The sequence below is a fragment of the Patella vulgata genome, chromosome 1 (assembly GCF_932274485.2).
Source record: "Patella vulgata chromosome 1, xgPatVulg1.2, whole genome shotgun sequence".
In the NCBI taxonomy this organism is placed as follows: domain Eukaryota; kingdom Metazoa; phylum Mollusca; class Gastropoda; family Patellidae; genus Patella; species Patella vulgata.
The window spans coordinates 1443945-1461664 of NC_065879.2; the positions used below are offsets into that span (position 1 = coordinate 1443945).

The 17720-nt window shown below is 37.4% G+C and overlaps 1 protein-coding gene across 1 annotated transcript; it reads right to left on the reverse strand.

Moving 5' to 3' along the window:
- Positions 1-659: 659 nt before the first annotated feature.
- On the reverse strand, positions 660-9814 carry LOC126808566 (FUN14 domain-containing protein 1). Its single transcript, XM_056102194.1, has 5 exons — positions 9681-9814; positions 7704-7887; positions 7252-7327; positions 6235-6354; positions 660-5614 (listed from the first exon to the last, which is right to left on the reverse strand). Exons 2-5 carry the CDS (start codon positions 7841-7843, stop codon positions 5537-5539), a joined length of 414 nt encoding a protein of 137 aa, XP_055958169.1. The 5' UTR covers positions 7844-7887; positions 9681-9814; the 3' UTR covers positions 660-5536.
- Between the last annotated feature and the right edge of the window lie 7906 nt (positions 9815-17720).

Consider the following 17720-nt stretch of genomic DNA (forward strand, 5'->3'; position numbering starts at 1 on the left):
TGTATTACAGACAGACAGAGAGACTCAATTACAACTGTAAGATAACGATAAGGAAAATGGTCGAAAATTCTAGGTAATATTATGGAAGCACCAATATTTGGTGATAGAAATAAAAGCGATTGCCAGGCAACGAAACATACACCCACAGCAGATAATTCTACCGATTGTCGGTAATAAAACATTTACAACACTCTAAAATCGGATTAAGTAATTAGAATTTGTGTGACTTCTATTTCTACCACATGCTAACTTTTAGTATACAAAACATTTCATATCATGAATTTAGCTATCGGAAATCAATAGATTTTGTCATCTCTGGCAGTACTTTTGGAAATTGTTAAAAAATCAATAGGGTTCATTGTATGGATAAATTTAAAGTCAATCAGATGATAACTTTGGTCTGTAGAGTGTCAACAAGAACGTTCATAGAGGTTAAGGACTATAACTCTTGCAGAAATCGTTTTCTGGTCTCATGACGTTAAATATATAGTATAAATTTAAAGTCAATTGAATGATAACATTAGCCTCTAGAGCATCCACAAACCGATGGAGGGATGGACGGGGCAGACGACAATATACAACCACATTTTTGTCACATTCATTCAAAGCGACTCAAGTTAAATGAGTTTCACTGCATTATAATAAAGAATAAAAGATTATTTTAATATTTTATTTAAAAACAGTTGTGCCAAGGGTTGATATATTGTTTATATATTGCATTGCACTGAGTATTTGACTTATTACATGATGTGACAAAATCATAACAAAAATTGTCTTAATTCATAAATATCTATTAATAAATCTTATTAATTAAAAGCATATTTTATACATCAATCAAAAAAAGTTTGCAACACAAAAGTAATACAAAAGAATTTTAGTAAGATAGATTCCCAAATAAACAAGAAGTGTTATCAGATGGTCCTAAAACATTAAGCATGCCATGTATGTAATAAAGAGTAATTCATTTAGAATGAACATCTTTATATGAAGTTTCTTGGCATAAATTGTTTTTAACCTTCTAGACTTCACTATATCCAATCTGATTAAAACACAGATCCTATTTCATTTTGGTTTTTTAGAGTTCAGAACACATGATAAGTCAGACGGCATACAACCGTAGACAGAGACTAGTCATAGAAACATAGAATGACTCAAACTAAATAAAGAAAAACATAGCTATGAACTTATCAGTAGACACCAATGAATACTCAATTGGGATCACATGTTTTTTCACATTTTCTTAGTGTGCCGTTCAAAATTTCGCGTCACACTGGTTGAGAATCACTGGTATAAGAAAACGACACGAAATATAGATCTGTATTTTAATCAGCTTGGTTCATATCATTAATATTTTTACATTAATATCTTTCATAGAATATCGCTGATTTTATACTTAAAAAGGAAACGGCATGTAACACTTTGGCCCTTGAGACAATTTTGGGTCTTTATAAAATTGTCTCTTCAGTTTTGTCTATAAAGTCAAATCACACGTACTTAATGAACGTGGGTATAGTTATTCGTAAAAAACAGTGATATTTTGGTCAAATTATAATCATTGTCAAAATAGAAAACGAGGAGGGGTACGGCAACACTCCCTTAAATAAGTAGAAAAGCTGGACAGGCTGGTACATCTGCGTAGGATCTGGATCAAACTATTGTCAAAATAGTCATCAAATTCTGGCTGTTTATTGACCTATGGTTGATAGACCAAAAATAGGTAATGTTTCCTATCTTATTTGTGGGAAATAAAGAGTTTTATTCCTTATATGGCGTGGAAATTAACGTCAAGGTTATCGAAGACCTGCAGAAATTAGCGGGTATAAATTAGGGTGTAGAGGCGAGCTGGATTAGAGCTCACCCAGAAATTCCTACCAGCCATTATCATTGAGAACGAGGAACCTGCAAAGCCAGTACAACTTAGAAATGAAGTTGTGAAACTATTTTATGCTGTAGTCTTATTAAAGATCACCAGAAAGTAAACACAACAAGAAGAAGTCCTATAGTACTACAGGCAACAAATAATACTATCCATTGGTACAGTTATCATCTATTTACATACACAACCAAATATTCTCTCAAAATAATACCATGACTAATAAAATAACCCAGTTTAATCTGTATCAAAATTAAAAGGATTTAGCAACAATCATTAAGGCATAATCAGGCCCGTAGCTAGCTGGGGGAGGGGGGCAGCCCAACCAATGTCACTAGGTTTCATTGGCTTCGTATTGCGTTCAATGGAAAAAGCGCGGTTGGGCTTCGGGGACTGCGCCCCCCCCCTTTCCCTCCCCTCCCCCCGCTAGTTACGGGCCTGATAATAACTTTCAAAGCAAAGTAAAGTTGTAGAACAAAGCAGAGTAAAGTTTCACCAGGAACATAAATAATTTATTTTGAAAAATATCATATATCAAATAACATTAGACATAATCAATTATTGGAAATCCAATTACTGACATACTTGGAGTACGGTATTTGGAGCGAGTGTTCATTACATTTCTTGAAAACAATTTAAAAATTATAGAACTCATAAATTGCTAGTTAAAACTTCAATGTCTCAGCCACGAGTAGCCAAATTTGTCCTAGATTACTCATAAAATTTATATTAAACAAATCCGACGAAATTATTTTTTTAACTAATGGCAAAGATCTCAAAAGAGCTAATGCCTAAGATTTGATAGAATTTAATGAGTTCTGTTGATAAACTTTGTGAACTGAGTAGTCTTCAACATAAATTTTTTTATCTTCGTATATTGAGTCCATGTTCAAACACAACTGATTTTTCAACCGTCGACAGTTGTAAGTCAAAAACGAAACTAAATTTAGCAAACAGACTAATCTCTGCTTACTCTGTCGAGTTGAAAATTTAAAAGTGATAAACATCAACCGTCGACAGTTTTAAGTCAAAAATGAAACTAAACTTAGCAAACAGACTAATCTCTGCTTACTCTGTCGAGTTGAAAATTTAAAAGTGATAAACATCAACATCCCAAATCTTCACAGATTATCCCTTGAAAGGTACAATCTGATATAAATACAAATCAATATTTCGTTTCGTTTTTTTATACACTACATAAAGATCTGATCAGTCGTGTCAGGGGTCATATAAGCAGCTTTTGACCCTATGATGTCAGACATTGATTAATCAATCAGCGTTGACGTGTCTAGGAGTTTACACACGCCGTAACAGACCGTCTCATTGGCTAATTCCTCACATCAACTAGAACGCAGGTAATATAACAACTCTTCTAGATCCTAGTGTAGTAAAGACAAGTAAAATGAAGTTTTGAACTATAAAAAATGAAACGAAATAGGATCTGTGTTTGAATCAGATTGGTCTACAGCTTGTACTATGACCAATAACATATCAGATCTACTGAACTTAACTACTTTCTTAATCTTCTATTCAGGTTAACGTTCCATTGCTTTAATTAGAAATGAAATGAAATGAAATGGAGTTTAACGTCCTACTGTTCTGCTCCTAACCTGGGCTAATGAGGCTTTATTTAGAACAAATATCAAATATTTCAGAAATATCTTTTATAGAAAAAAAAAATAACATGTTTTATCGACACTTGCCGAAAATAATAAATCTCTATATCTACAAACGAAATAAAATTCAGAGAAAAACATACATTATTTACAATAATATACAAATATCTACATATGTATAACCTAAAATAGCTTATTTATCTACTGTAGGGCATTTCATATAGATTCATTTCCGTACAGTATGGCCACCTACACATCAAAGATACATTAATTAAAGATACATTATGGGAGATTCGGTAACGAGTTGGCAGTTCTCACTATAACAGTTAAAAACTAGATAATGTAAAGGCAATTTGGTGAAAATTTCATTCAAATTGATCCACTATGAACCGAGAACTAAGCGACTGAAATTCCCATAAGCCTCGGTCATCATTACTAAAGTCAGTACGATAAACAGCATAGTCTCGATTATCCATTTAATCGTTTAATCGAGAAGGAAAGTTATGCAGTAAATCGGCTTACAATCCACTAAAAATCGCAGGCTAGCGCTGCCATCTAGAGTTGATTATGGCCTGGATAGGTTAATTAATGTCTAATTAATAATTTAGATAACATTTCAGGCCTAAAGAAAGACCTGCAATAGACAGATTTAGATCTTGTATAATGCATGTTTAAGAGCTAAATCTGCCTATTTCAAGTCTTTCTTTAGGTTTCAGATGTTATAGAAATTATAAATTAGACCTTTATTTACATAACAAGCTCAAAATCAACTCAAGCAGTCGTCCATTTTATAATTAAATCATTAAATGGCTGACCAAGCTGATGTTTACCGTTAGTCACTGATGTCACTACAGGAGACAGCCGATGAAAGGCATGCCAAGCGAGGGTACCATAGCCATTGAGAATATTACTTGATAATCGAGAATATGTAGGTGGAGTTATCCTCTGTCAATCAAACGATCGTCAATTCTCGGAGACGGTGCGGACACAGTTGATGCCTATTTCTAGTCCAAACTTCCAACAGTTACAACTCCGTTCAGAATAAAGTAATTTGACTGAAATTTTCAATATTTTCTTTTTTTATCATCTATTTTTGAATTGTTACAGCAAGAATGGCCAACTCTTTATGAAACTCTTAACTAATGTATCTTTAAACGAATAAACAATTCAGGCCACAACTAATTTGATATTCTTTGGGAACACAAGTAAAAAAATGTTCCTGCTTATTTATTCAGAAAAAGACTTCCTTAATAACCACAAGTACTTGGCTGTACTGTTCAAAAGTTTTTAATTCCAAGTATTCAAGTTTTGAGATTTTAAACAACACATCTTACACGTGATTCAAATGGCTTTTTATTGATCAAGACCTGGAGAAAGTGAAAATCATATTATCTGGCCTCACTGTACATTGTACTGACAATCTAGAATACATTGTACTGACAACCTAAAATACATTGTACTTACAATCTAAAATACGATGTACTGGCAATCTAGAATACATTGTACTGACAATCTAGAATACACTGTACTGAAAATCTAGTATACGTTGTACTGACAATCTAGAATACATTGTACTGACAATCTAAAATACATTGTACTGACAATCTAGAATATGATGTACTGACAATCTAGAATATGATGTACTGACAATCTAGAATACATTGTACTGACATTCTAAAATACATTGTACTGACAATCCAGAATATGATGTACTGACAATCTAGAATACATTGTACTGATAATCTAAAATACATTGTACTGACAATGGTAGCTCAGTGAGCATGGTGTTGTCTCATTGACCAACTGATTTTCTTCATTAACAACCATTTCTAAGAGATTTAAGTTTTATAAACAAAGGATCAGGGCTATAAATATATTGAAGATATGAACCCCACACCCACATTACAATAAGTACCTAATGTACGAAAGTATAACAGTAATTGTTTACTAAGGGCACTTCCCCCAAAAATGGGAGGTTGTGCAAGTGTTCTTGTTTTCTGACGGAATCCCATAGCACCAGAGCCTTGTTACTTTATCCAGTTGATCATTAAAAGGCTATACCCATTAAAAAACCACCAGCAAATCCACCTGCTAATATTATATTCTGTCTAAAGAAGGCTTGAACCTGAAAAAATTAAATACCACAAAAACATGAAATTCAATCTGATTAAACAACACCACAAAAAAGTCAAAGGATTTTTGAACATACCCGATCCAAACAACCCTCGTGTAAAGCAATAAACTCCACATGATTATTTTAAATCCGATTAAAACACAGATCCTATTTCGTTGCGTTTTTATAGTTCAAAATTTCATTTTACTTGTCTTTACTACACTAGGATCTGGAAGAGATGTTATACTACCGGCATTCTGGTTGAAGTGAGGGATTAGCCAATGAAACGGTCTGTTACAACGAGTTCTTGGCGTGCAATGTACGGAACTGTGGGTAAAGCATTAGAAATGTCAATGTCTGACGTCAAAGGGTCAAAAGCAGCTTGTATGACCTCTGACGCGACCTTCCACTACAACCGGTCAGATCTTCATGTAGTGTAGGCCATCAGAAGTATAAAAAAAATGATGGTTACAGTAGTATGCCATATCATGTCTTCCCAACTGCTTCTTAATTCTTGTCTACAATATCACTTCTGGTGGAAGTGGAAGTAAAACTCCAGGAACGAACGAACACCTCTTGATTTTTTTACTTTTTCTATCCGTCAAATATTCATGTAAGGCTTTATAACTCACATTTGAGAACATTCCTGGATAATGTCTTCTTGCTGTTTTTTCTAACTTTCTTCTTGCCTGACCCATACTTCTCTCAACTTGATTCCAGTTGATTTTAATATAACCCTGATGTTGTGCTATCTATAAATAAAACATTAAAAATAAAACTATAAAATACATCAGGCATGATGACTTGATATCTCATGGGGAGAAGCAAAGAAAGAAGTTTTGGATTAAAATTTCATTAATCATCCGTTAAAGGAGCTAAATCGCTAATATCTGGGAACAGGAAATTGACACGAGTGGGTCGCAACGCATATAATTATGTAATATGAAAGTCTCAATCTTCAGCGTCTGGTTATTCCAGTCTACACCGATAGTATTTATTGTGCATGCTCTCCAGATAAGAATATGACTTGTGGAATATGTCTAGTCTCGTTCTTCGAGTCCTTTGTTACAAATGGCGCTGAAACGATTATCGTAAAATGTTTATTTTGTCATAAATATTGGATATCAGAAGCCCATCTTTTCTCTACTGAAAGCCAGTTTGATTAACAAGAATCGAAATCTAGATTAACTTTCCAGATTCAATGTTTTATGAATCCAGGCCCCGAGTTCACAAAGCATTCTTAGACTTAAAGTTAAGAATTTACTCAAAATTGTTCGCCTTATTTTAACTAAAATATAGACCTTTATAAAACTTTTGTTGTTTGAATGTATCAAATACATCAATAAGAAACTATGTGCAAAGTTTTGTGTATTTGGATCAAAGATATTTCTTATATACAGTGATTGAATGTTGAGTAAATTCTTAACTTAAGTCTGAGAATGCTTTGTGAACTCGGGGCCAGTTCTGATTTATGTTCTGTTGTTTAAGTTTACAAGACAATGACTGCCATTCTAAAACAGCAAAATTCACACTATTTATCAGATTCACATGTATCTTTAGGAAGCAAACAGGATGGATTTGGAATCAGGAATTAATCCATATTCAGACTGACAGCATTGAAAAACGACTACAGAAAATAGTAATTCTACCTGAATCAGTAAAACACTCATTCCTATAGATGCTGCTGCTACCTTCCCTACTTTAACAAATAACCAACCAGCTACCCTGTAACATGAAATACAAAATACAAATAACCAACCAGCTACCCTCTTACATAAAGTACAAATATAGTGACAATCGAGTGAAAAGGTGGATTTCGGGCTACAACGCACGCGTCGACGGAATAAGTAAATAACTCAACCAACCATGCCTCCGAAACATATTCGTTGTGTTTAATTACGTCACGATTCTACTCACACTACCTCCGTTGTATGGACTGACAAAACTGAATTCTGTGTTACTCGATTGCAATTCTGTCAATTCGGGACGTTCTGGACTGTGAATCGAACATCTTCATAAAGTCGTGATTTGATAGACCAAGGGAACTAACTCCATATTTTAAATTGGAATTAAAAGTGCCTTATGTCCTGTTTTATCTTACCATCCAGATCCTGTACCAACAACTAACTGTTTGGCTGCAGACTGTTTTGATATATCACCAAATACTTTATTCACCCATTTCTCGTCATATTTCGTTAGATCTAAAATTTCATATTCTTCATCTGCATCTTGATCACCCATTGTTAATACACAGGATTAAATATTTACACTTCACACTTCACAGGCTGTAACAAACAGTTCAATATAAAATTGTGTAGGCCTATTTGTAATGACTGGTGTCATATCTGTCATAGGGGGTTGGATGGCCGAATGGTTACCACGTACATGCTGTATCATAAGGTCTGTCACTGAGTCAACTGGCCTGGTTTCAAATCCCTGGTTATACGTGACAAAGAGTAGGGTCGCCTGTGCAACCTCGTGGGTTTACTCCAGGTCCTCCAGTTTCCTCCCACTGCTAAAAACCCCTACACGGAAGCAAATTATTGAAATAAAATTAAACCATATGTTAGTCCCGTAATGACCTAGTTTGTGTCGAGTGGACGTTAAACCCCATTTCTTTCATCCCAATATAAGACAACTCATCCCAACTTTAAAACATAGGTCGAGATATAAGACAACAACTCATCCCAACTACAAGTTATATATTTGTTTTAATACAATTGCTTCCTTTGAAGACCACTAAGACCATTCTGATTTTATTATAAAAATGTGTTATCTTAATAAAATTGATATTGTTGTTTTAATAAAATTGATATTATTGTTTTTAAGTTTTGGGCACTCCGTATACTTATCACAGCGTACATGTTTCAATTCCTCCTTTGAACCATACATGCGACTGAAAATATTTGCCCCAGTCGTGCCGAGTGTTTCCATATCACATTGTCTGATAGGAATTCGCCAGAATATGACATTATATCCTTATCTTTATACAACGTTTGGGACTTTGGTATACGTCGTTTGGGACTCGGGTTAACGACGTTTGGGACTCGGGATAATTTATTAGAAATAGGCCAATTCAAAACACGAAAGAAAATATTTATTAACATGAAACACGTGGTTAGTAAAAGGCTCAACCAAACGATAAAACATTAGTTGCACTTACGGTTCTTTGATAATCATCGTTTCTCATAAAAGTTATATATTTATTTAAAACGAATAATATGCTGATGAATTTATTTGAAAATGACCTATACAAAAAACAAAATAAATATTTACACGACATGCAATCTTTTTTTACAAGCCCCTAGAAATTGTTAACGATAATCCGTGAGCTGTACGTTGACATGCTTGTCGTAGATGGCAATACCAATTGATAAATTAGTGCGTACAAGGCAAAGTTTTTTTGTGGAAAATATAAGAAATGGCAACGATCAAAGCGGGATAATTAAAGCTGATTAACTGATAATCCCAGTGTTATTACAGTATGTTCAAAGAAACCTAACGGTTCTTTGGTGGATGAGGAAAAACGTGACTTGTCAATCATCTAGAATGGCGGCCGTGTGTTGATTGCAGTTATACCGTTTCACGAAAAAACATTAGCAGTGGTCGGTCAATCAAGCTCGTTTACTATTTGATAAAAGAAAAACACAAATTTTCAACAATATATTATTGTCAAGTTTTATACTCGCAGATAAAACAAAACAAAGGAGAACTAGCAGTGTTAATCGCGGTCTCAACAATCGCGGATCAACTAAATAAAACGAAAGACAACTAAGACAGCTGTTACTATATATCTCATAAATAAATAGTCCCAACTGTCGTTTATATTGAGTCCCAAATGTCGTTTGTGTTGAGTCCCAATTGACGCCAATCAAGTCCCAAACGTCGTCAACTGAGTCCCAAATGTCGTTTATGTTGAGTCCCAAATGACGTGAGTCCCAAATGACGTGATACCGTACAAATGTATTTTTTTTTTTGTATGTGATTCGAGAATGTACTGTCAGTACTGTGACTCCGTGTCTGTCTATCTATTGTATGGGTTTCAGTGGTTATGAATAAATATCTGAGTGTTACTGACCTTCGTCTGGAGTTTCGTAAAATACGTGTACAAGTCTTTCTATAAAAAAAAAACCTTACAATAATAATAAACAAGGTGATATTGATGAAATCTTTAAATTTCTTACAACTTTAATAAAACCGGAAACAGGTGTCTGCAAAGGTCAAGGTTGCTTTATTAAAATTCAGGAATTGGGTGTTTCAACATGGAACGCAAGGTATTTTTTTTTCTTTTTAAAGCAATCTATTCCTGTTTTCAGGAACATTATTCGATCTACATGGCTACTATTATTCTTTATTATGTGCCATGAAAAATTCTTGTATCTTTTTTCAGGCACCACAAATTTTCTTTTGCAGAAAATGGATTTGCCTCCCATGGCCAATGATTGAATGAAGTGAATGGAGTCAATCTATGCTCATTTCGTTTCCGCATGACGGGGCTAAAAAAAAAAAAAATACGGGCATATACCACGGGGGGGCCATTTTGACGGGTCAGCGACGTTACAGCCCACTCTTCATCTGTTAAGGATTCTTTTAAGTATACGGTGCACGTCGATTTTACACGATATCCTTTTTTTGCCCCATCCGAAAGACTAGATGATGCACTAGATCTATTGTTTTATGCAAAACTTTGGATTTAAAATAAGCCAACGATGAAGCTGGTATCCTCTGCCTAAAACCTAAAATAAATAGTTGATACCCATTAATTTCTTGCACATTTATTTTTTTATAAATAATAAAGCTGACTGTGGTTTGTAGGCATAATTAATATAACTAACAGTACAGGAACAATCATCCTAACTCATACATCTAGTAGGCTATATGCCTACAACAGGTACATATAACATCTTAAAGGCTCAATACCACTCTTGTTGTAACTGAATAATATGTCCCAATCTTTATTCTGGTCAACAAATTGTACTATTTTACAATATTCCAATTAATTGATCATACAAATTTCATCTTAACACACCTAATTTAAAAAATTGGAAAAATTCAACTAAATGTTATGAAAAGCCTGACGTAAAACTTTTCAAATGTGACTTGGATTTAAAAATATTTTTGAACCCTCTGGACAAGATAAATAGGATTTAATGGATAATATACACAACAGGTAAGACACTAACACATCTAGTACTTAGAATAAGGCTATTTTTTATTTTCTGGAGCTGTCAAGCCAGCAAGAGTGTTATTGTCCCTTTAATATTAGGTTGTAGTCATAATGATCAGCGTCCTAATCACACCTGTTCCTATTAGTAAGTGCAGGGGGACTGCACCACACAAATTTTACACAAAAACAAATACAGTGACAGGACATCATACTCAGGAAAACACAAACATAAAGACAATTCAACAAAAAGTGAATGGATCCGGGGGCTAGCCGTAAGCGTCCACTGTGCCTGTCGCCCTTCGGATGTCTGTCGTTCTGATCTATGGGAACTTATCTCCTCGTTCCGCTTTCTTCACACGACTGTCTGTCTGCGTTCTGTTTCTGGACCCTGTTAGTCCCGAAATGACCTAGTTTTTGTTGAGTGGACCGTAAACCCCATATTAGTTACGGTATGATAAAAGCCCCAACCATGCTAATTAATTGATCCACAGCCTGGAATAACCTAGTTTGTGTCGAAGTGGACGTAGTTACCCCCTCCCCCTCTCTCCCTCTCCCTCTCTCTCTCTCTCTCTCGGTATCACGGTGGCTAAGTGGGTAAGACGCTGGCTCGCTAGCCTGGAGGTCGGCATCGATTCCTGCATTGGCTGAGAAAGTTCATCCAGATTTTCCGGCGTGGTTCCCCCTTGTCAGTGGTGCAGGACGGAGGGCCTGACAAGGACAGTTGTCTAGTAATTCGGATGAGACGAAAACCCGAGGTCCCGTGTACACATTGGCGTGCACGTAAAATATCCCTTGACAGTTGGAATTCGATATAAGAGTAGGCCGTAGTGCTGTTGTCCGGGCAAAATTTCCCTCATAGCACATTGTAAGGCGTATGCCCGTCTTCATTAGCCCAGTTCGGAGCAAAACAGTAAACCCCATTTCATTTCATCTCTCCCTCTGTCTACATTCTTTCCTTAAAAATAAATCATTTATAATGGTCAACCATAATATTCAACGAGGATTAATTAATATTCAACAAGTATAATATGACTAATTGTAGTGTACCATTGTTATATAATCTTGTATCTAGCAATTGTTTAGTAACCTTACAACATAAGTTACAATATGCCCAGTATCTAAATTAGTCATGGTAGCCTATTGATTTAATAAAACCATGCTCCCCTTCGACTAATGAGAACTGGGGTATAACATCCAATCAACACAATCTGGGTCATTCCGGGACTAACATGTTAATTTTATTTTAATATTTGGGTTGTTGGGTAGAAATCGATCTGACTATTCCGTTTCGTTTTTTATAGTTTAAAATTACGTTCAAATTGTCGTTTTTACTACACTATTATATAACCCGCGTTCTGGTTGATGTGGGGGATTAGCTATTGAAAGGGTCTATTACGGCGAGGTGTTGGCGTGAGTATCCCAGCATATTCATGAAGCAATGGCCCGAGAAATCCCCCTCCGGCCATTGCTGGATTGGCTTCTGACACTTGAGCTTTTGAGGAAGTATGTCTATTCTTCCTGTTCAATCAAATTTATCCCAAGTACAGCAACATGACAGCTCTTCGTTTAATCTGGGGTCTTCCCTAAAACTTTGGACAGTGATTTAAGGTATTAAAAACGGCGAATGCAGGGATCGAACACCCGACCTCCAGGCCAACGAGCCAGCGTCTTACTCACCCAGCCACCTTGGCTCAACTCAACGACAGGCCTTATGATCTGACGTGCACGCGGTAAACCACGTGACCACCCCACCCCTCTTAATTAGCAGCAGCAGCATTCGTGTGTTCTAAAGTCTCGGTCAAATAAATTGCCTAAGCAAAACATGCTAATGATAAATTTCCGTCAAGACATTCACATAACGAACATTATATGCTCCAAATTTAAACATATTACCTTAACTATCGTTTTCCAAAATGTGTGACGGACAGGGGTTAATTGAGAGGGAAGCAATGACGAGCTTTGCGTCATGGTTTTGAGTTTTTGCGCCCCACTTGAATTTCTGCGCCCCCTCGCAAATGGCAAAAAATCTCGCGGTTTCAATGCGGTTTTCAACATTATAATCATAATGCTTAACCAGTTTCGAACATATACCGTTACAAATCAACTCTTTAGCATGTTCTACACAGCCCAATATTAACCGGTGGCATTGGTAGGGACTACCACCCCACCCTTCCCCCGCACAAACATATAAATATTGTTTTTTGGGGGCCCCGGACGGGATCTTATTCCTCGTGTAAAATCATGGGTCACCACGCCCCTGGTGACGGACTGTCATGCAGATGGATAGCTGTTTAGCCTAAGCAGAAAATACTCATCATCGAACTCAGTCAAGATATCCACCTAACTTGTGCCAAATTTGAACTTTCTACCTCAATTAAAAGCGTAGTTGTTGTGTCCAAAAGTCTTGAACAATGATTAGTCTAAGCTGAATATGCTCATAACTGAACCTAGTCAATTCACCTAATGAACAATTACATCATATACCCATCTTAGTAATCTCGTTTTGTATGGTGTTAATAAACCCCATTGCATTCATTCATTGATTGTTTTAAAATCAAAATTTGTAATGAAGCGACTCGATGAACGGGGCTAAACATACCCCATAGGAGAATACTACCGGTGTGGGCTGAAATAACCAGACGCCAGAGACTCCCATTCAATAAATACAGAAACAATTGAATGTAAATAAGTTAAAATACATTCATATTACATTATTATATGTGTTGCGACCATTTTTAGCGATTTAGCGCCTTTCATATAATAATGAGGGACAAAATGTCGCTGCGCAAGTCTTTTTTGTGGCAAAGTATAATGGGACTATGAAATGTTCTGCTCCGACTGGGATAATGAAGACGGGCATACGGTGTACTATGAGGGAAATTTGGCCCGGGCAGCTGTACTAATCTTTTACGTGCATGCCACTGTGTACACGGGACCTCTGGTTTCCGTCCCATCCGAACGACTATCGTATAAGTTGTCTCTTGTTAGGTCCTCCGTCCTACACCATTGACAAGGGAGAACCACGCCGGAATATTCCGATGCATTTTCTTGGCCACGGAACCTCCAGGGTAGCGAGGTGGCCGAATGGTTAACGCGTGCTCGTTGCATCATAAAGTCTGTCATTGAGTCAACTGGCGTGGTTTCGAATTCTCGCTTGTGCGTGACAAGGAGTAGGGTCGCCTGTTCAACCTCGTGGGTTTTCTCCGGGTACTCCGGTTTCCCAACCACTGATAAAGACCCCTACGCGCAAGCGAATTAATGAAATAACCGAAATGACCCAGTTTGGGTCGAGTGGAGGTTAAATCTCTCTCTCTCTCTCTCTCTCTCTCTCCTCCCACATTAGCGTCTTACTCACTGAGCCACCACGACCACCAATGACCACGTACGTTCATTTACCATCAACTCCAAGGAAAATACATAAAACAACGACATTAGATATTTTTATATTTTTTTAAATGAAAAAATAAAACCCCAGATTTTTAACAAAATGTACAACTATAATACATCATAACAAGATAGATAAAATCAAGGTCCATTCATCCTACCACAATATCAGGAACCTTGAATACTATAATTCCAACACCGAGATAATAGTTTTATTTTCACACACAGCCAACTCTTGTCTTGGAAAACACTTTATTTTGCGGACATTTCTTGATCAGCAATGTTCGCTCCTTTAAACAGAACATAAAATATGAATAGGAACTCGGCACTTGATGGAAACCATTGGGTTTACTTACACAGCTTGGATGACGTCTACTGCATTGTTTACAATTCGTGTTATCGGCACACATTTGTTGATATTGAACATAATCGCCTGAAACAGATAAAATATGAAATATTATATTTGATTTGCTGTTCTATAGGAACACCTCTAAAAGTTATCTGTCTTATTTCTTATCTAGCTGGCTCGCTAGCCTGGAGGTCACGTGTTATCTAGCTGGCTCGCTAGCCTGGAGGTCACGTGTTATCTAGCTGGCTCGCTAGCCTGGAGGTCACGTGTTATCTAGCTGGCTAGCTAGCCTGGTGGTCTCGTGTTATCTAGCTGGCTAGCTAGCCTGGTGGTCTCGTGTTATCTAGCTGGCTAGCTAGCCTGGTGGTCGCGTGTTATCTAGCTGGCTCGCTAGCCTGGTGGTCACGTGTTATCTAGCTGGCTCGCTAGCCTGGTGGTCACGTGTTATCTAGCTGGCTCGCTAGCCTGGTGGTCACGTGTTATCTAGCTGGCTCGCTAGCCTGGTGGTCACGTGTTATCTAGCTGGCTCGCTAGCCTGGAGGTCACGTGTTATCTAGCTGGCTCGCTAGCCTGGAGGTCACGTGTTATCTAGCTGGCTCGCTAGCCTGGAGGTCACGTGTTATCTAGCTGGCTCGCTAGCCTGGTGGTCGCGTGTTATCTAGCTGGCTCGCTAGCCTGGTGGTCACGTGTTATCTAGCTGGCTCGCTAGCCTGGAGGTCACGTGTTCAATCCCTGCATTTATCTAGCTGGCTCGCTAGCCTGGAGGTCACGTGTTATCTAGCTGGCTCGCTAGCCTGGTGGTCGCGTGTTATCTAGCTGGCTCGCTAGCCTGGTGGTCACGTGTTATCTAGCTGGCTCGCTAGCCTGGTGGTCGCGTGTTATCTAGCTGGCTCGCTAGCCTGGAGGTCACGTGTTCAAATTGATATAAGAGTGGGCCATAGTGCCGCTGCCTGCCCGGACAAAAGTTCTTGGCGTGCGTTGCACAGAACTGTGGTTACCCCAGTAGAAACATCAACGCTGATAGGTTAATCAAAAGTCTGACGTCATAGGGTCAAAAGCCGCTCGTATGACCCTTGACACAACCCCGACTACAATTGGCCAGATCTTCATTTAGTAGGAGCCATCGAAAGTATAAAAAACGAAATGATTATATGACATCAAGTCAGCAATAACCCGCCCTGCAAGAACTCATACTATGAGAATACTTACATGGAGCTTTGGCATCTTTCCTTGCTTCACACTTGACATTTCTAAAACTTGCACATTTTCCTGTTTCTGTTGAAAACTGATCTGGGTACGGACATTCCATGACGTATTTGGAATACTCAGGAGTACTCGAGGCCTGTTGACAATCAAAATACTGGGCACAGCTTGCAGCACTGGCGATCTTCGCTTGGGGATTATACAAACACAATATATCCAAATAATCTGAAATATTCACAGAAAAAATAAAAACAGAAGGAAATTAAGATATGCGGTGAAAGATGGTTATCCAATTCCCTCGCAAGCGCGGGACAAAGGACTTGGTGAACATTTTTTCACAACTATCATGTCAATTTCTTCTAGGTGGACATGACTGAAAACGCAACAACAACCGCTATGCTGTATATATATTTATATATATTTCGACTCTTTGCGTTTAAAATGACCCGAACCTTGTTATGTTGGGTTCCCATAATCACGAATCGTGCTGCGATTGAAATTGTGGTTTTAATCGTAGTTTTAATCGTGGTGATCCGATCAGGTTTACCATATATTGAGGTCATTCGTAGGAATCGTGTTGATCGTATCGAAACCTATCCTAACGTATCTGCACGTACCAGATCGTGGACTCAATAGGGGCAATCCTATCGTAACGCATCGTACGACAGTGGGAACTTAGCATTAACGAGCCATAATCAATGAGTCATCGTGGCATACAGGTGGTTAAGGGTTAGAGTTCGTAATTCTAACATTCGGACAATTAAACATTCATTGTTTTCGAAATTATACAATCTGATTAGAACACATATCCTATTTCGTTTCGTTTTTTATAGTGCAAAATTTCGTTTTACTTGTCTTTACCAGTCAGATCTTCATGTAGTGTAGGCCATCGAAAGTATAAAAAAAACGAAACGAAATATAGATCTGTAGTTTAATCACATTGAACATCATATACGATAATTTGAATATTTCCTCGAAAAGATAGTTATGATATAAGAACTAGGATTTCAGAGCACCACATCTTTAAACTGTGTAAATATTTCAAAGACTTACTAAATGGATTCTGAAGGCAGTCGTTGGTACCATAGTTACTGTCGAATTCACATGTTGACAGGATTGCGTTATAATTCATACTGTGTGGACACCGGAAACTGTAGGCTCTACCACGACTACAGATAGCATATGCTTTACAGTCCCAGGGTATATTGCGAGCATATACTCCTTCTTCCATACATAGCCAATCCAAGTCTAATATACCAGGATATAACGCTGCCTCGGTTAAATGGATTAATAATACAGGTAGAAGACTAATTAACCAGGAAACCATCTTGAAATCTAAAAAGATACCAACAAGATTAAAAGCTCTAGCGAAACAAGAGTACAATGCGTTCTCACTGACAAATTAATCATAGTATTCACTGTGTACGTCAAATTTCTTTTCGTTCTTTTTATACTTTCGGCTACCTCCACTGACGAGAAGATAGATCACTCTAAGCAATATCCGGACAAGCAGCATAGCCTTTACCTCTTTGTGGATTCTGAATCACCATGTTGAACAAGCTATATAAATTATTACCCTGTAGTAAGATAAAGCGATGACCATTAAATGTATGTATCCCTCTTTTTGCTTAACAACAGAAAGTCGAAATATGATAGATCTGGCAAATCTAGCAGATTGCTAGTACAAATCACAGAGTAAACGCCGAATGTTGCTGTTTATCGTGGGGAGGGGGGGGGCGAATGGTTTCGATTCCCCGGATGTATGTGACAAGGAGTAGGGTCGCCTGTCCAACCTCGTCGATTTTCTCCGGCTTCCTCCAACTGCCGAAGAACCCTACGCTCAAGTGAATTATTGAAATAAAATTGAACCGTGTGTTGGTCCGGAAGTGACCTTGTTTGTGTCGAGTGGACGTTAAACCCCATTTCTCTCTCTTTCTTTCTCTCTGTTTATCGAAAAATGTCGATTGGGACACAAATAAAACGGAATTCGAAACCTGGGCACAGAGCAGGATATA